The following is a 20875-nucleotide window of genomic DNA, read 5'->3' on the forward strand; positions in this document are numbered from 1 at the left end:
GCCTACACAATGTTTCAGAATAATCTGTAAATAAAATTTTACATGTGTAGATTATTTCTTCCAATGCCAGATGTGTACAAATGGCTTTACAACAGTCCATTCTGCCCACTGGCAAACCAAATGTTAGCTATTCCAGGTAACTAACACACACCACCTTCAAGAGAACAGAGAAAAGCCTAAGCTTCTTATTTTAATCAATACCAGAGAATATATGCATTGTCCCTATTTTATGCATGAGAAAAATGAGGCTTAAAGAACTTAGTCTAGTGTACAAATGGTAAATGATAGAACCAAGATTTAAACACAAGTCTTTTGAAGACCACTTAATGACCAAAGATACTGACCTACTCAGGAATTTAAAGTTAAAATGTGGAATGCCTAACTGCCTCTGGGTATGCAAAGAACCAATCCGAAAACATGTTTTAAAACTAACTGGGTTTTTACCAACACTGCCTCCCCTCTATTAGAAAGGCTTTATATATACAGCTATATGAGCCTTTCACTATGCCCATTCTGGATATCAGGCACATAAAAAACAGGCCTGACGCCAACACAGCTCATTTAATTCCTACCCTTCTGTAAAATAATTAAACATTAATTCAATTAATCTAACCCCTTGCTATATACTGTATGTGTAAGGGATCCAAAGAACGATTTTTTTTATCTTGATGAGCTTACACTTTGATAGACATGTAAAGTAACTGCAATGAAATGTTATAGGTATCATGAAATATGAACAAGGGACACGTGGAGTTCAAAGAAGAAAGGTCAATTTATTAATGAAGAATCAGGTTCAAAGAAATATACAACTAGTAAATGGAAGAGCTTTTATTTGAGAGGGAGTGTCACTCTGTCACCCAGGCTTAAGTGCAGTGGCATGATCTCGGCTCACTGCAACCTCTGCCTCTTGGGTTCAAGCAACTCTCCTGCCTCAGCCTCCCAAGTAGCTGGGATTACAGGAATGCACCATCACACCCAGCTAATTTTTGTATTTTTAGTAGAGACTGGGTTTCACTGTGTTGGCCAGGCTAGTCTTGCTGACCTTGTGATCCATCCATCTCGGCCTCCCAAAATGTGCTGATTATAGGCGTGAGCTACTGTACCCAGCCAGAGCTTATTTAAATTGAGTCCTTCTCCAACTCCCAAGTCTTTCCCTTTTTTTTTTGTGGGGGGTTGGAGGGCGGGGGGGAATGGGAAGGGGGACAAACGAGACGCAAAATCTCGTCTTGCTGTTTGTTGCCCAAGCTCGAGTAAAATGGTGCAACCTCAGCTCACTGCAAGCTCCGCCTCCCAGGTTCAAGAGTTTCTCCTGCCTCAGCTGCCTCAGTAGCTTGGATTGCAGGTGTGCACTAACGTGCCCAGCTAATTTTTTATTTTTAGTAGAGATGGGGCTTCACCATGTTGGCTGAACTCTAACTCCTGACCCCAGGTGATCCGCCTGCCTCAGCCTCCCAAAGTGCTGGGATTACAGGTATCAGCCACTGTGCCAGCCCTTTTTCATATTTTCTACAAAATATGGAACTAGAAAAACACCCAGGTCACTTAGAATGTGACCTGAGTTTATTAGATTAACGTATCTTTGTTAAATAGTTACATTAATTTTGAATAGATGCTTCAAATAGCATATACTTTCATCTGATCCGATACTATACAAGATATGTTTTTTCTGTGTAAAATTAACAATTTAAGGGTAATCCCAAACATTAAAGTTGTTTTTGTCTTTTTTGAGACAGGGTCTTGCTCTGTCGCCCAGACTGGAGTGCAGTGGCACGATCTTGGCTCACGGCAACCCTCTGCCTCCTGGGATCAGGTGATTCTCCCACCTCAGCCTCCTGAGTAGCTGGAACTACAGGAGTGAGCCACCACGGTTGGCTAATTTTTTTTGTCTTTTTAGTAGAGATGGAGTTTTTTTGTCTTTTTAGTTGAGAGGCTGGTCTCAAACTGCTGAGCTCCAGTGATCCACCCACCTTGGCCTCCCAAAGTGTTGGGATTACAGTCGTGACCCACCACGCCCGGCCCCAAACATTGAAGTTTTAATAACCTAATTCCAGAAGTTCTTTGTAAGCTTTCATTTCAATTTTCATAAAATCAAATGCTGTCTACAACTGCTTCTGAATACAGGCAATCTGCTGATGGGATTTAGGCATAGCCAAATTTTGTTTCATTTGTTCAAAAAAAGAACTCTATAAAGGAGGCAAAATATTTCAATGTTACGATTTAACACTGAAGTTCTGCCATACCAAAAGAGGAAGAACTACGAGGTTCAGAGATAATGAAACTAGGCCATATAAAAAATTGAGACCCTATGATATTTAAATTCAATTATGAATCAGCAGCACACACCAAAAAGAAACAAAACCCCCAAAGAATAAGGAACACTGTGATCAGCAAATCGACTCAAATCTTACAAATCCAGAATTTATATTAGATTTTTTCAGAGACCTTCTACTTGTTTTGCTCTTATCAGTGCAAAGTTGCTCCCTCACAGTGCCTCAGCTCTTCTGTGGCAATAAGACGTTGGTATTTTTTTTTTTTTAAAGTGGTGTTGTCGCCCAGGCTGCAGTAGTGTGATCTCAGCTCACTGCAACCTCCACCTCCCAGGTTCAAGAAAATTCTCGGGCCTCAGCCTCCAAAGCTGGGATTACAGGCATGTGCCACTACACCCAGCTAAAAATGCTGGTATTCTTATAGGTTGATTTTCTACTCTTAACTGCTGACCCATAAAAATTTGAGTTGCAAAATATATCTCTGGTGCAGTTATTCATTCCAGGGCATATATTCAAATGCCTACTGATATTTCTACTTGGATATCTCATCTCATGCGTCCAAAACTGAAACTTGTCTCCTCAATCCCTTTTTTCCTGTTTATTAATAGCAAGCCATAACTGAAAGCCATAAACCAGGATCTCATCATTGACTTCTTCCTCTCTTATCTCAGAGTCAAGATAGTTATCAAGTAAGATCTTTAAAATTTCTTGAATTAGCCTCTCCTTTATGCCCACTGTCACTACTATCTTAGTTCACGATGTTATCTTCAGCCTAGATTATGGCAATAGCTTACTAATGATTATCCCTCCATCCTAATGATAAAGTGGTCTTTCAAAAATGTTACTCCCCTGCTTGAAATCTATGATAGTTTTTCAGATAATTCCAACTCCTAAGTACATACAGTGCTTTATGATCTGGGTGCCCATCTAGTTTCATCTTCTGTCTCTTCTATAGAACATGTTCTCTACTGCACATAAAATATATGGATAACATATCTTTTTCTCTCCCCTGCTTGGAATATTCTTCCTTATAATATAGCCCTTCCTTTGTCTTATCTGCTCCCTACCCTTCTTTTATACCTCTTTAAGCACATAGTTACCATTATCCACCCATATATCTAACATTTACTTATATTTTTCTTTTATTAGACTACAAAGCTCCTAAACGAGTAAGGTAAAGATGGAAAAAGTCTTCAGCTATCAGTAACCTATGTGGGAAATGACATAATACACTTGAAATAAAAGTTGAAAAAATAATTCTTATGGACAAAATAAAATAGTACCTATGGACCAATTATTTTAATTCAGATATAGTTTTTATGGTTGATTATGCTCAGGCTGCCAAAGGTTACATTTTTCAGATACTTTCACATTTTTCACAGGTACTCTCTTCTACATCTCTGTCATAGATTAGGTGGAAGTTAGTGTTGTTCTCTAAATCCATTTTTTCTGCCAACTCCATTTCCAATAAAAAAAAAAATTTAAGCAAGTAAATATCAGAGGCAATAGGTAAGGAAGTCAATATCTTCTAATTGCATCAATTCTTGTTGGAAACTAACCTTAATATAGTACCCCCCCGCCCATCCCCCGCCGAAAAAAACCACGCACACAAAAAACTAGCAATGCTGTCACTTCTTTCGAAGGTTTAGTTTTTAGTCAATAGTTGTGCTTCCGAAGTAGCTTACCTTCAGAAATAAGCCAGTACACATGATTATGAAAACTAAGCAATTTTGCTGCATAACTAATGATCTAAAGGATTTCCCAACAACTCACCAAAATCAAAGTTACTCTATTGAAACTTAAAATTAGATGGTATATTCCCTACAAAGTCAGGAATCTTCAGTTCTGTGGCACTGGCACCACTTTAAGGGACCTAAGTAGTAGTCCAAAGCAAAAGTGACGTTGTTAACTGTCCAGTTCTCCCACTAAATCCGTAATTTATGGGTTGCTTTGGGTCACGACTGCTTGCTACATAGAGTAACCATACTCACAAAATAAGCTACTATTTATCTTATACAGTGATGCTTTGTCACAAAGAAGTATTGAGAAGCCAAAAGAACAAAATGAGTTGTTTCATTGGTGCAGTCCACAGTAAGCATATAGTTAACTATTTAAAGCTGGCATCTAAATTATGTGCTTACTTATGCACAAGACAATACCCGTACTTTGGGTGGATTTTTATAATCTTTGACTCCTTCTTGATACTTACCCACCCAACAGTGAGAACTAATCTTTTTAACTGAAAACATATTTCAGTGAGTACTGCTAACCAAAGCAAAACCCAGCAGTTGTGGTTAATCAGGTTAATATTTAAATAGTTCTGAAAATCACATGCTTCTGTTTGTAAAAGCAGAAAACTGCTAGTCATTATATTAAAAGGTTGCTGAAAAAATTCAGTAAGGAATAGCCATCATATGAAATATATATTTAAAAAATGAAAAAAGGTAAATGTTTTCTGAAAATAACAGCAAATTAAACTGCTAAAAAATCTGTCAGAATAAGCAACACCATTCTCTAAAAAAATTACTACCATACACTCATCATTCATGTTTCTTTTTGATTGTCTACAGGTATGTTCCTTGCCTTTTGGGAAAAACTAGTGTGTTGTTCAAAATAACAAAGTCTAAACTGTCAAGTAGAAAAACCAACTAGTTTTAAGGAGTTGGTTTATTCTGCACACCATCCAATTAGAAATTTTAATTACCAACACTTCTGTGCTTTCTTAGTATTGACAATTTTTATAATGAAACTATCAACTACCCTCTGCATCAAAGATGAGCTTTATTTTAAAGCATTTTATAGAATTCTTTGAAAACTGGTAATCCAAAATGGGAAAATTCTAGAGGTTGCAAAAGCAACTGCTTTACAAAACACTAGGTAGATAATACGGAATTGACCTAGTAGGCATTGTGGTAAACACATATCCCATCTAAAAAAGGGAGGCAGCTGTCATTCCATCTCAAGCCATTACTGCTTATGGAATGTGGGCCTACTCAGAAGGCTTTTATTTGAAGACTGCCAGCTTTCAAAAACATTGTGTGGGCCAAATTGGGTAACTCAACATTTAACTGCGTGTATTAAAATTACACAATTTTGCTACCAAATTACATAAAAGTAAGTACTTTTAAAACAAAGAAACATTTAAAACATTAAAAATAGTCCTGTAATAACAAAATGCACAATCCTGGCTTTGTAGTTATTAAAATGATCCAGGACATTTCAGATTATTAAACTTAATATTTGCACCCCTGCCATATCTTACTTTTAGTTTTTCTACCTTTAGGGCACTAACATTTTAATTACTCTAAATTAATCCTCCCTGCTACAATTTCCCATTAATTTCTCCTACTCAGCACTTCATTCACCAATCACTTATTTTCCATCTTATCACACTTCAGCACTTGTTTTAGGTATCTGTCTCCTCTAATAGAGTGTAACTTCCCTATAAGATTGACAGGAATGTTTATGTTCAATTTGTATCCTTATTACCTGGCACACAGTATGTACTCACATTTGAGACAGAAAAATGACTAAAGTTAGAATCAGAATTACTAAATACTTGTTGATTCAACTCATCTACTAACTCTAAGAGCATTTTTTCCTTTAGAATTCTAAATATTACTTACTGACCATTATCTTACCTAGTACATTATTGCTCTTTATGTTGTTTATAAAACCACCAAAAAGGGAAGACAGTTTTCAGTAAGATACACATGTAACTTAGAAAACAAATCCTTAAGTGCCTTACCAAGTTAAAAAAAAAAAAAAAAAGTTAAATATTTGTGTAAGATACAGTCTTACCCCAGGATGTTTTAGTGCGCTCTAATTCTCTGAAATTCTTAGATGGTATCCATAATTCTGAATATTCAATTATCCAGCATATAGTTGCTTATCTACCCAGGATAGAAAGGAATTTTGCTATATTCAAAATATCACTTTCTGCCTAAATATATTCAAATTTTGCATAAACTGAAGTTCTATAAAGAATCAAATATCAAAATACAATTAAGCTAGATTATTGGCAGCTGCAGTAACAGAATAAGATCTCTGAGTACACAACTCATGGCAGGATCAGAGCCAGTAAACTTTGTCTCTATAAATAACAGGAAGTTCCATGACAATGCTTTACACAGTGCTATGAAGAAAAACTGAACTGAGATACAGAGATGTTTGGTAGGTCATAGAGATGACTATACTCTAGAACGTGAACACAGGGATAGACACGAAGTACACATAACAAATGACTAACTCATTATGTTGTTTATGTCAAATGCAGTACAACTATGGAATATCCAAAATAGAATTAACTATATGATAAAATAAACCTACAGCCCAAGTTAAAAATTACAACCAAATCAATGCTGGATTTTCACTTAAAACTAAATTTAAAAATTCTTAATACTTACAGGTCCCATAATCGTGGCTTGCCAATGAAACACTAAAAAAAGAAAAAAACTCTGGTTATCTAAAAATGCACAAGCTTAAAAAAAATTAGGCATAAAAATCAACTTGAAAGTTACTTACTATCATCCCCAACTGGACCTGCAGAACATTGTGCTGGAGGGTCACGGGCCAAATCACTAAGTTCCTACACCAAGACAGAAAATGGGTGAGTCACATAAGCTTAATTTAAGAAAACAAGCAAGTGAGTCCACTGCTTTCAGTTACTCTCACCCTATTTTTAAAGGCACACTCCATCACAATTCACATAATATATTCCATTAGGAGAAAACATGCCTGAACATATGCTGAGACAATCATCTTAGCTAGAGCTCGTAAAAATATCTATGCACACACTGATACAAAATTTTTTATTTACATAAACAAAAGCCAATCTCTTACAAACCGAAATAGCTATAATTAGATATTCTCATAGTTTAAGAGCTTAGACCAGGGAGAGCTCAACATTCATGTTATTTGTTGAACTTCCAAGACCACTTTCAGAGGCCCTCAACTGTCTTAAATTCTTTGTTCTTACTGAACCATCCTTCCTCCCTAATCCACTAACTCTATTTTCCACCTGAAAACAAACCAAAAAAACTCTCATGGGCTAAGTACCTTTTTTGTTTTCTAATCTCCTTATTCTCTCAACTCAACCTTTTTTTTTTTTTTTACTCAGCATCCATTTTTAACTATTGAAATTCTTTTTTTTTTTTTTGAGACGGGAGTCTCCAGGCCACAGTGCAGTGGCGCAATCTGGGCTCACTGCAAGCTCCGCCTCCCAGGTTCACGCCATTCTCCTGCCTCAGGCGCCTGCCACCATGCCTGGCTGATTTTTTGTATTTTTAGTAGAGACGGGGTTTCACCGTGTTAGCCAGGATGGGTCTCGATCTCCTGACCTCATGATTGAAATTCTGACCCTGAAGAGTGTACTTCTGTAAGTAGAAAGACGTTTGCTCTTAACATATACTCTGCACAATTCAATACGAACGTTTTATTTCCAACAAGTATGTAGTTCACTGTTCCATGACTTGTGCATAACAATATGAATTATCTACTATGAAAATATAGTTTATTAGAATATTTTTAAGATGGTACAGCTCCATCTTACCAATGATATAACCAATGTCTAATAATCACAAGTTAAAAGACAATAAATAGAACCAATGTTAATACACTACTGCCTTCAACATTTCAAACTAACAGTTTCTCGTAAGTTTAGTCTATGGCATAAGTGAGTATACCCATTAAGTCTAGGGACTACTATATCTGCTATATCCCCTTTCTCATATAAACATGGAAATAACAATGAAGGGTAAGGTTTGGGATTCCATCTGAACAGCAGAAGACCACTAAGTACATGGCTCATGCCTGTAATCCTAACACCCTGGGAGGCAAAGACAGGGATCGCTTGAGCCTAGGAGTTTGACTGAGACCAGCCTGAACAACAAAGGGAGACCCCCATCTCTTCAAAAATGTTAGCTAGGCATGGTGGTGCATGCCTGGGGTCCTAGCTATTCAGAAGACTGAGGTAGGAGGATCACTTGAGCCCAGGAGGTCAAGGCTGCAGTGAGCTGTGATCATGCCACTGCACTCCAGTCTGGGCAACAAAGCTGAGACAGAAAAAAAACCAAAAAAAACCCAAAAAAAACAAAACCCTGTCTCAGAAACAAAAAAACAATACAAGATCAAAAAAGCCAGACTGGGCGCAGTGGCTCATGCCCGTAATCCCAGCACTTTGGGAGGCTGAGGAGGGCGGATCACCTAAGGTCAAGAGTTCGAGACCAGGGCTGCTAACATGGTAAAACCCCGTCTCTACTAACACCACAAAAATTAGCCAGGCATAGTGGCGCACGCCTGTAATCCTAGCTACTCGGGAGGCTGATGCAGGAGAATCACTTGAACCTGGGAGGTAGAGGCTGCAGATCGCGCCAGTGCACTCCAGCCTGGGGGAAGGAGTGAGACTGTCTCAAAAACAACAACAAAAAAAACCCCCAGAAAAACCGAATGTACTCATATACAAAAGACCAAGTACTAGAAAGCAAAAGAAAGGATGCCTAAATAAAAGACACAACAGAGAAGCAGAGGCGAGAGGACAGCTGGAGCCCAGGAGTTCAAGACCAGCTTGGATAACACAGGGAGACCCCATTCTCCATAAAAAGAAAAAAAAATTACAATAAAGCCAGTATCAACTGTCTACCACAATATCAATGCATCCGTGTGTAACTACAAAACATTAATCTTCTTTTGGTCTACTAGAACAACTTATTCCCTGTAACTACAGGAATTTAAAAATGGAAACAGGTTTTCAAAGTGGGTACATGCACTTTTTTTTCCTCAACTGTGATCTTTTGTCTTCCTGTGCAAAATCAAGGACACAAAATGCAGAATTTTCAGTATAAGCTCTCTCAGAAGGGTGCAGGGAATGGGAAGAAGAGCTAAAAATCTTAATTTAACAAGGCATTAGTGGCATGTGCCTGTAGTCCCAGCTACTCGGAAGGCTGAGGCAGGATTAAGCCTAGGTGTTTCAGGTTTTTGTGAGTTAAATGATCATGCTGGTGGATAGCCACTGCATTCTAGCTTGGACAACGTTTAATGCCTATTTTATACCGGCTTCAGATGATTACTTTCATTCACTACATGGAATTTAAACACAGTGATAAATTTATGTAAGGGTCCCACTATGGCACTGACTTGGTTGGGAGAAATAAATGAGTCCTCTAAATTTTGTTCATTTTGTTAAATCCACTGGAAATCTTTAAAACAGGCTCTCAACAAACTGAGGGGCCAGAACAAAAACAACCCAGCTTTCGAGGCTTTTAGAAAATTAGAATCATTGAATACATAGCTTGAAAAATCAGATGATGTTGACATCTTTCCCTGCAAAACTGAGGAACTGAACAAATCAAACAATGTATGCACCAACGGTACACAAGCCTATATCTGTGCTTTAAATATTTCAATTTGTGGGAAAGCTCTTTCAATGGAGCTGCTATTTTTATCGGGTAAGTTTGTATTCTGTACCAGCATGGAATAAAATTGAAATTTCGAGAAACACTGAAAAAGAGACTACATAAAGTGTTTTTGTCTTGTTAAAAAAGAATTGAGACTTTGTCCCATTTAACAGGATTTGCTCTAAGCTTTTAAAACACCTTAGCTCCCAGAGGGTATTTTGCCATTTAAAAAATTATAGTATTACAGACTAGAGTCAATGGGGGTTATTAATTTAAACCTTATTAACCTCAAAAGTGCTACTTTCAACAAGATTAAAGTAAGACTATTAGAGATAGTAGCAAAACAGCATTGAGAAACAGGGCTAGGAAACTAGAGTACACAAATAAGGACTAAGAATAATTGTACGACCTTCAAAAATGTTTAGATGATCAACACAAAGTTTTAACTGCTCTAATAGTTTTTTAAAAATTAAGTTTTGATTAAAGCTGTTTAGTTAAAAGTCCACCAACCCTCTCCCCTTTTAAAAAAGAGATGGGAATCTCACTGTTGCCCAGGCTGGACTACAGTGGCTATTCACAGGCGGAATCACAATCATAAGGCACTACAGCCCAGAACTCCTGGGCTCAAGGGATCCTCTTGCCTCAGCCTCTTAAGTAGCTGGAGTTGCAGGTATGCATCACTATGTACAGCAATTTGTTGAACAATAAATGTACACTTTTAACTGTAAAATTAAACAATGAATTTTGCTGATTGACTCCATGTGGGAAGAAAAGGTGACGCTAAGATTTTTGGCCTGAGCAAAGCATGAGATTGGTATTAAGTAAAATGCTCAACTTACAGGTGAAGCTTGTGGGCAGATGTAGAGATAAAGTAAGTAAAGTAGGATAATGTAAATAAAGACTCAACAAGAAAAGTATATATGCAAGTTGAGAACAGGCTGGAAACAAATACAATGTATCACTAATAAACAGATGACGTTTATAGCCATTCAACTTGGTGAGAGCACTCCAGGAACAGAAGGCCCTAGGAGTGAACGCTGGACTAATTTAACACTAAGAAAGGGAACCTTGGCCAGTAACCTGAAAAGTTAAAAGAAATAAAGAATGTGAAGAAAGGCTTTGTCGCAATAAACAACACTGCAGGAAAATTAAGAGGTAAATATTTGCCTCTTATGTTCAAAATACACTTCAGAAAATGGCCAGTTGTTCAGGAATGGTCAGTCTAGATTAATGCCATAAAACAACAAAAATAGAGTAGGCAAGGAGAATTGTCCTGATATGCTGTGCCAATTCACTTTTGAAACTCATCACAACTACTTACAAGGTTGCCAGAGATCCCAAGATTCACAATTTTAAGACTGTATATCACACCCTTTATATGCTTGTCTATATAGATATACCCTCATGTCTTCCACATATTCAGAAATGGAAGAAAACTCATTCCAAATACTATTGATTCTGATCAGTGGGAATTATAGAAATTCATATCGCAGTTCAACAATCTGCAGAAGAAACTACATGGCTTTTGGCCTTCAAAAAATTTTAACAGAAAATATTAACTGAACCAAATCAGTATTTCAGACGCTTTTTTTTTTTTGCAACTTAAATTATCCACTATTAAGAAAATGACTTTTTGTTTGAGATGGAGTCTCGCTCTGTCATCCAGGTTGTAGTGCAGTGGTGTGATCTCGGTTCACTGCAACCTCCGCCTCCCAGGTTCAAGCGACTCTCTTGCCTCAGCCTCCTGAGTAGCTGGGATTACAGGCACATGCCACCACACCTGGCTATTCTTTATTTTATTTTTTTGTAGTTTTACTAGAGATGGGGTTTCACCATGGCCAGGCTGATCTCGAAATCCTAACCTCAAGTGATCCACCTGCCTCGGCCTCCCAAAGTGCTAGGAGTACAGGCGTGAGCCACTGCACCAGGCCTGCAGTCTTACTTTTAATCTTACTCAGGCCTACTTTTTCTCAGGGTTCTCCTCTCATCTCTGAAATAGGGATCACTACCTGGCACATAATGTACTGGTACTTAACAAGCAGACCATGCGTAGACCAGCCATCCTGAACCAAGATTCCTGGGCAAGGCTCTTAATTCATCTGTTATTGAACAAAAGCAAAACTGCTCCATACATGGGCCACATAATATAGCCACTTGTTTATTTAAATTTTTGACCTATGTGATAAATCCTGATGCTTAGTTGTCTAAAAATGTCTTTGTAAGCATCTGAATATACCTAATACTGAAATAAGAGTTTAAAAAGCTGACAACACAATCCAAGTTTTACATTTATTTACTCATAATTATCTCAATAAACATACTAGATTTTACATTTAATACATGTTAAAATGTCTAAACAAAAATATTTAGCATAATTTTCTATTTTTTTGGAGATGGAGTTTCACTCTTGTCGCCCATGGTGGAGTACAATGGCGCAATCTTGGCTCACTGCAACCTCTGCCTCCTGGGTTCAAGTGATTCTCCTGCCTCAGCCTTCTGAGTAACTGGAACTAGAGGTGCGCGCCACCACACCCGGCTAATTTTTTGTATTTTTAGTAGAGACGGGGTTTCACCATGTTGGCTACACTGGTCTCGAACTCCTGACCTCAGGTGATCACCTTGGCCTCCCAAAGTGCTGGGATTACAGGTGTGAGCCACTGTGCCTGGCCAGAATAAATATTAAGATAAAATATTTTAACTTAAAAATAAAAATCAATGTAATCATGGTTGCTCTAAACAAAATACCCAATAATGTTGGAATACTTCATTATAAATAAAACTAAAGGTCAGAAAACTACAAAGTTGACCTAGAATATAAACACCATACTATTTCAACGTTACACATTTCAATTACAAAGAAAGTAAGAAAGTATTTCTTATAGAATAAATGAGTTTTCGGCACACTGATATTTATCACTAAGCCTTTAAATGCTAGCACTATCATCCTTTTAGAGTGAAAGTATAATTTCAGCTAGTTAACACTGGGTTTCAGCTCTTCGCTCCAGTAATTTCAGGTTCTTGTTACTCTCGTAACATTTCTAAACGCCTTATTTTCCAAGTTCTCCATCATCAAGACATCTCTTTAGTAATAATCAAAGATATAAAATCAGGCCAATTAACTTACCTACTTTAAATTCAATACAGAAAAATGACCTAAGTATTTTAACAATCAAAACAAAGGTTTTTTTTTTAAAGATAAAAATGCTGTTGTTACTTCATCATTTTCTTTCTTGCCATTTAAATAGTATCTAATAATAAAGTACCACTTAGTACCCAATAGTAACAAAACCATGTACAAACACTTACCTTTGAGCTACCAAACAATTTTTGTAACATTACATGCCCACAGAATGAGGAAGACAGTATCTTAGGAAAAAAATGTGAGCAAAGAGTAAGTCACAGCAGATGCTCTTTGTAGCTAGCAGACATTTTGTCTACTCAATAAACCATCTTACTCATGAATTCCTTTTCCCTTACTCCAAATCATGTGACTGTAGTCCTGGGTCAGCCATCATTAACCAATTATTTGGACATGACTAACCACAGAATTTTGTTCCCTCAGCTGGGACCCAACTATTAGTCCACTGTCCATCCCAACCCAAGATTTTCCAAATCAAATGGACATTCTTCCTTCTATAATCAAGAGCTGTAAGAATGTGACCCACAGCTGTTGACAGGCACGTGTCATGAACTTACATGGTAAAGTCAAAAGCTAAAGAGACCATATTCAACAGCAGCAATAACAAAGAGCTGACTTTCCATACAGATGTGCAGTTTTGGTTCCTGAGGTTGTAGCTTGCTCTGGTTCCTATACCTATTCCATTCATTGTTAACTATCCCAGTTTCCTTCTAATAAATCCCTTATTTAATCTGGATTATATTAAGGAGTTAAAAAATATATACAGCAGTAGTGAGAGACCAATTCTGAATACCAATTATTTAGATTTTATCCCACTTCAAACACAATTTAGTTTTTGAGTTTTGCTGAAAAACATGTAAGAAATCTAAATGAAGCTAAGTCTCAAAATTGAATTAGGAGTAACAAGGTTAACTTTCACACTGGAGGTTAATTTAAATCCATTTCTAAAATGAAAATGTAATGTTAATTTCACCATCAAAACATTCATTCATTCACAGGAACACTGCCTTTTTGGTGCCATGCATGTTAGGTATAAAAACACCAAGATAATTAAGATACAAATGCCTCCTCAGACTCAGCTAACAGAAAGCAGGTGCAAGACAAAACAAAAATTATACTTTAACAACCTACATGTTTAAAATAAAGGGATTCAAATGCTCTGTGAATCCTGAAAAACCAACCACTAACTTTTCTTGGGTTTAGAGGAGTGCCATTTGAGCTGGGTCTTGGTGGAAAAATAAGCAGGCATTTACCAAGAACAAGGAGTAAGAGAAGCATTCTAGGTAGAGAAACTCAAAGTCAGGAGTGTCAAAGAACACAGGGCATAAAAATTTGCCAGAACAAATACTGCAGAGTTTAGTATACCAGACAGAGTATACTAGGAGAGTGGCAGATTTAGCTAGAAAGGCAGGTTATGACTTGATCTTTTAAAAGAGCCCTTGAATTTAGACTATTCCAAAGGCAATGGGAAGTCACTGACGGTTTCGAAATAGAAGACAAATGAGTTTTGATTTTTAAATATACTAGCAGTCGTACACCACAAGTGTTTAACTGTACTCTTGTAACCACTTTACGGAAATAAAGCTCATCTTCTCTGTTTTACAGTTGAGTCCCTTAAGAGAGGGGAAAGAAATGATTACATTCAAGCATAGAACAAGTTCACCTTTAGGATAGGTGAACTAAGTGTACCTACTAACAACTTAAAAATTAGGACTAGGGGTAAGTTTCAAAAAGGTTCCTTTCTCAACAGGGTGTCCTTGTAAAGATAATTTAATGTTTGGCAAATTGAGGGAAAAAAATCTCAACTGCACCAAACTATTACTCAATGAACTCCAGAATGAACACGATATGGAAAACTAATGTTTTCCTTACGATTTATTTCTCCATAACTATCCCCCGTTAGTCTGTATCTCATTATACGTAGTGTGAATCCAGTACTATTTTTCAAGTTACATGGCCTGAGAAAATGATTCTATCCCACGGCAAGACCATTTACTGGACTGGAAATCAATTTCCAATGACGCCCATACTCAGCATTTTTAAAAGTAATTTTGTCTACGAGAGTCACCTAACAAAATGTTTTTAGAGCCTAAAGTTTCACAGGCTTCAGAGACAAAAACAATGTAAAAAATTCACACAATTGAAATTTTCAGCTTATTATTCCTTCCTAGTAGTCTAGAGGAAGAGGAAGTGTCAAGAACCAGAAGGAAGAGCTCTCACACGGCACCTGTAAAATTTTTTTATACTGTGCTGACTACCCCTCACCTAAGGGAACAGCATTACTCAACTATTAAGACCACTGAAACAGGAAAATGTTTGGTTGGGGACACTGACATACTTTAGGAATTGCTCAAGGCTCCACTCACGTTGAAGGGACACTAAGATAGATCAAGCACATACAATCAGGGCACAACACTAAGAAACCGTACCAGCTATAAAAAGAGCTAAAAGGTTGGACATTTCTTTTCCACAGAGTGCTCTTTTAGGAAACTTTCTTTTAGTGTCATCTTCCTCTGAGCTGCTTCTCCTCAAACTTTCTGCACACTTGGCTAGTGTGAGAATCCAGACCTTCTCACTGGAAAAAATACTTGTTTTAAAAGCCTGAAAATACCTATAGGAAAAAGAAGTCAAGGACACCCCTCTCTGCCTTCTTTCTAAGCTAGGTAAATGAGACCCTCTCAAAGCTCTCACGTGGTCTAGTTTGCCTCATTAGTTAAAACACTACAAAGAAACCTGAGACCGGAACAGACTTTACACAACTGAATTGTTTGCCTATTTCTGAAGACCTGGTGGGCACAATGATAGAAAATAGGGCAGGATTTTTTTCACCAAAAAAATCTCTCTAAAAGGCAACCAACAGGTACAGCTTAAGCCACTGGTGAGTGTTCTCATCTGGAAGTACATGATTTAAGCAGTAATGGGTTTGGCCACTATTTTTTTTATTCTGAAACATTCCTTACATGAGATTTTTAATACAAAGCCTGCAAATGGTTTATTTTGAGGAAGACCTTTACTGTAGTCACTAATGGGATATGGGATTTAATAGTTGATTGTTGGAGATGTTAGACTATGCTTTCTGCTTCTCTATTCTCTATCTTCCTCATTCAATGATAAGTGGTACTAGCAGTGGTGACCAACCACAGGCTTCAAAGAACAGTAGGCCAAGGTATTGAACACATTAAAGACCTGAAAGGATACTAGCAGAAACATAAGGATGTTCCCTCCCTTGCTGGGCGTGGTGGCTCACGCTTGTAATCCTAGCACTTTGGGAAGCCGAGGCAGGCGGATCACCTGAGGTCAGGAATTCAAGACCAGCCTGGCCAACATGGTGAAACACCATCTCTACTAAAATATAAAAATTAGCCGGGAATGATGGCGGGTGCCTGTAATCCCAGCTACTCGAGAGGCTGAGACAGGAGAATTGCTTGAACCCGGGAGACAGTGGTTGCAGTGAGCCGCAGTTGTGCCACTGCACTCTAACCTGGGCAGCTGACCAAGACTCCATCTCAAAAAAAAAAAAAAAAAAAAATTCCCTCCCTTCAAAGAGCTTATAAATTGGAAATACTAAAAATATTTGCAAATACTAAAAATATTTATTCACAAATATTTATGGATAATATTATGAATATTCATGAAGCTACAGAGCAGCCATGTTCCAGGAGCCCAATAAGTATCTGAACATTCGGTTAACTTTCTTTCAATGACAGCCAGTATCTGTTCATCAGATCAACGTAACCAAACGGTCGCATTTATGAAAACAAGGTTTTAAGTGTCAACCCTATTAAAGCGTAATGCCATAAATAACTTATTCTAGGTTTCATCCCCCCAAGTCTTGTCAAAATTTAAAAGCCTATTTAGTGGCAAGGCCAAGTTCATGGATTCCACCTTTAAGACAGTAAAATTATCACCACGATGTTCCACAAATCATTTGTTATCCCAATCTCTACCATCTATTTTGCACGTCATCACATTAAGGTCATACAGAGGACAGAATGTAGTATAGATACATTTCCTCATTTCCTCTCAGCACTTTCGGGAAAACTAAAAGCTTATAACATTACTAAAAGTTAATTTCTTGTATTCTATTTAAAAGTCTGTTTCTTTCAGAACTAAAGACAAGATTTACATGACTCAAAGACAAGATTTGTATGACTGTGAATCAGCACCATAAAAACAGCCCTTGCCTCAAAAACCTATACTGAGCAACACAAAACACTGCTTTGGGGACTGGACGAGATGACAAAATGAGGTGGGAAACAAAGGGAGTAAGTGCCTTAAGAAATTTTAAGAATCATCCTCAAGGAGACTTTACAACCAACCTAGAAAAATACAAAGGTGCGAACCAACAACAGAGTTCGAAATGCAGTGCAATTAGCTGCCCACCAGGCAGACAATAACTACTGTAATTGCTCATATAAAGATCTAGTTTACTATAAAGTAAAAAGTTTTATTAACTTTAATGTTATGAATGTCTGTATAAAATATGTAGATGCGAATATCAAGGAAGGGAACAACAAACTTCAGAAACATGGTTATTTCAAAAGAAGGATGCTTGGCAAAAAGATATGAACAATTTCACAGAACTCCAAATAGTCCCTTTAAAACGCATTTTAATTTGAAATTTCTTCTGAGAAATCCTTTTTTATCTTAAGGATTAACAGTAGGCACTGCACAGTATCTCACTGCATCACTGACAAGGTATTAACTTCCTGTTTAGTTGTAATTATAGGTGAAACAAGCATGCGTGTTCATTACATGAGGTACTAAGAATGGACTGAATATTACTAATGTTCTTTCAATCACCACTGAAGGTAAAGTCACTTAACATTATTCGAAGCCATTCTTTTGTAAGCATTATTTAAAAATGGGCAAAGAAACCCAAATTTAGATTTGAAGCTCTGCTCCATGAAAGCAAGTAAAGTATTTTACGGACATTAAAACAAACAAACAAACAAAAAAACAAAGATTAACAGCCAAACAGCTGCCCAGTAGTAGAAAACATTCAATTATACATTAGCCATGAAATTACAGCAAGGTTAGGATTAATGTAAGTATTTCATACTGAAAAAGGTACAAGAAATCGTGACTCACAACTGAGAAACATTTAAATACAAATTCAGCTATGAAAAGTTGAAGGTCTCTTTTACAACAGATTATGCTGAAAGTATAGTTAGGAGATAAAAATCAGATGTTTCAACAAAGTATAAAAACACTTCCCTAAACTTTTCCCTTCCCTACATAACAAGGTTGAGGGTACAATTCTGAATAAATCTTATCTATTAAGAGAAACTGGACAGTAAGATATTTGGTGAATGCTTTCATTTTTAATTATGAAATAACATTGCTATGGTAGCAAGCTCAAGACCACAACATTTCCAAGAATGAAGAGTTTTATTTCACTAATTTCAAAATACTGGTTTTGGCAAAGGGAATTTTAAGTCATTATAATACAAGACAAACCACACTGTAATAATACTAGTATAAAAAATATAGTACAGAAAATTTATTTTACATACCTCCCCTACTAGATCTAATATTCTTGAAAGGTAAATGTACAAAGTGACAAAACTATTCATATGTTTACATGCTTATTTTCACCACTGAACGCAAAGATTACCATAGGTAAGGACCATCTTCCTCATTTATTCCCTGGGACTAGAATACTACGTCTAATGCAGATTAGGACCTTCACTCCCCTGTATCTGTGGTTCTTAATCAGAGAGGAGCTTCAGAATCACCTACAAAATTTTCGAAATTATGTGTTTCCAGGGAAAATGATTTAGTAAGTCTAAGACCCCCATGCAGCTGTATATATTTTTAACTCTAAACAATCTGACATTTAAAAATAACTGAACAAGTATAATTGGATTGTAACACAAAGGATAAATGCTCAAGGTATATACCCCATTTACCCTGATGTGATTATGCATTGCATGCCTGTATCAAAATATTTCATGTAACCCATAAATATATACACCAACTATGTACCCACAAAATTTTTTTAAAAACTCCAAATGTTCTGGAATATAAATGTAATTCATGTCACACCCAATAATATATAATATTCAGTAAGCTCTTCTATACACTAACAGATACAAGAAAACTGCTATTTAAAAAAAGAATGCAAAAACCAACCTAGGTTTGAGATTTTAATCTGAAAGATTTTTTTTATCTCAGTGTTAGGAACCTAGTTTCTTTTTTAATAGATAGATTATAGCAACATGCTGTGGAGAATCCTCAAAGATTGCCTGTCTTGGATAAAAAGGATCACCTAAACTCAGGCGCAAAGTCTGACAGAGCAATCTAGTGACACAGTAGTTCATCCCAGTGATGGAGCATTCAACTTTTTATTTGTGTAAATAACAAAAACCAGAATCAACACTGCAGATGAGCATGATGAAAGAAAAGTATGCAGTGTCAGTAATGCATCCTTTTTCAAATTAAACAAATACCGAGGTCTTATTATTATCAGCATCCTTCAGTCACACAACTATCCTACACATGAAGTGAGCTGGCTATAGACAAGCCTTGAGGACCATATATGAAACACATGCAAGACAGTTTACCCAGCCTATATACTAGTTGCGGACAATAAGTATATTTTGTTCACTCTAAGACATGCTAAGCAGTTAACTGGCACATGTTAGTTTTCAGTGCTTGAACAGACTACTCCAAAAGAATTAAATCCACTTCTACTTTCAAAACATTATTAGCTAAAATCTTAACTCACAAATTAGCTATAACCTAAGAGTAAAGCTAACTCCCAATTACTTAGATGTATAAGTGGGAGAGCAAAGCAGCTTATTTCAGGTAACAAACTAAAACCACATACATTATAAAACAGGAATTGAAGGGCCAGGAGTGATGGCTCACGCCTGTAATCCCAGCACTTCGGGAGGCTGAGGCGGTTGGATCACCAGGTCAGGAGATCAAGCCAAGACCATCCTGGCTAACATGGTGAAACCGTGTCTCTACTAAAAAATATTAAAAAATTAGCCGGACGCGGTGGCGGGCGCCTGTAGTCCCAGCTACTCAGGAGGCTGAGGCAGAATGGCGTGAACCCAGAAGGCGGAGCTTGCAGTGAGCTGAGATCGTGCCACTGCACTCCAGCCTGGGCGACACAGTGAGATTCCGTCTCCAACAACAAGAACAACAAAAAAAAAGGGGGGGGGGGGAGGAATTGAAATGGTTCAAAAAAGAGCTTGAGCTTTTGGTGCCTATCTGATTTGAATCTCAGTCACTTACTAGTTGTGTGACTAGACAACTATTTCTCTGAGCCTGTTACTTCATCTATAAAATTCTCACATCTATCCCACATGGTTGTCTTGAAGATTAAATGAGTTAGGGTTTAGATGGGACTGCATTGTCTGAACTACTGTAATAGGCAATACTATATGCAAAAGTAAACCGTTCTGAATGACAAACCTAAAGGATGATATCAAACTGTAGTTAAGAGCACATACTCTGGACCAGGCTGCCTAGGTTCTAATCCCAACTGTCACAACATGAACCCGGAGTCATCTTCTTAACCTCTGTGCCTAAGTTTTTCAATTTCGAGATGGAGATAATCTTGAAATTATCTCAGTGGAAGTGGTGGTAGGAGGGAAACCAAGACCAAATGAGGGTTTTTTAACCCTTTACCCATGGTTTCTTCTAGCTGCTTGCTTATAATCATATATAAAGACTAAAGTCATACTTCCAGAAATAAAAACCCTTATGAAAACTTAACAGGGTGTATACAATGAAAACATGAGCTATTCTTTTAGGCTTGGTTCACATATTTATCTTCAAACGTCCCTAAAACACATATACTGTAGTCCCTGTTTAATGGGAGTGGCAAAATCGTCTACGGCTCTCAATACCAATCTACTTGGAGTGCCACTTTTAACTCCTGTTGTTTAATAGCCCTATTTAAGACCATTATTACAGCTCGTTCAAATAAAGAATACAGGAAAAAAGTTGATTGGTCTAACAGTCAAAAAACTTACTCCAAGAACATAGCTGAAACAAAGTATAAATTCAAAAGCTCGATCAAATGGACTAAAGGTTAAAAGTATTCCAATAGCCATTTCAGT

The 20875-nt window shown here is 37.1% G+C and overlaps 1 protein-coding gene across 3 annotated transcripts in view; it reads right to left on the reverse strand.

Annotated features, from left to right (window-relative positions):
* UBE2D3 (ubiquitin conjugating enzyme E2 D3) overlaps positions 1–20875 on the reverse strand; it is a 33737-nt gene that overhangs the window by 8563 nt on the left and 4299 nt on the right. For all 3 annotated transcript variants that reach the window (XM_003257472.4, XM_004089032.3, XM_003257471.3), the window contains exons 3-4: positions 6792–6855; positions 6674–6705 (exon numbers count right to left, since the gene is read on the reverse strand). In XM_003257472.4, the coding sequence (XP_003257520.1) occupies positions 6674–6705; positions 6792–6855 (96 nt within the window). The remainder of the gene's footprint in view (positions 1–6673; positions 6706–6791; positions 6856–20875) is intronic.

This window comes from Nomascus leucogenys, chromosome 9 (genome assembly GCF_006542625.1).
Source record: "Nomascus leucogenys isolate Asia chromosome 9, Asia_NLE_v1, whole genome shotgun sequence".
NCBI lineage: Eukaryota > Metazoa > Chordata > Mammalia > Primates > Hylobatidae > Nomascus > Nomascus leucogenys.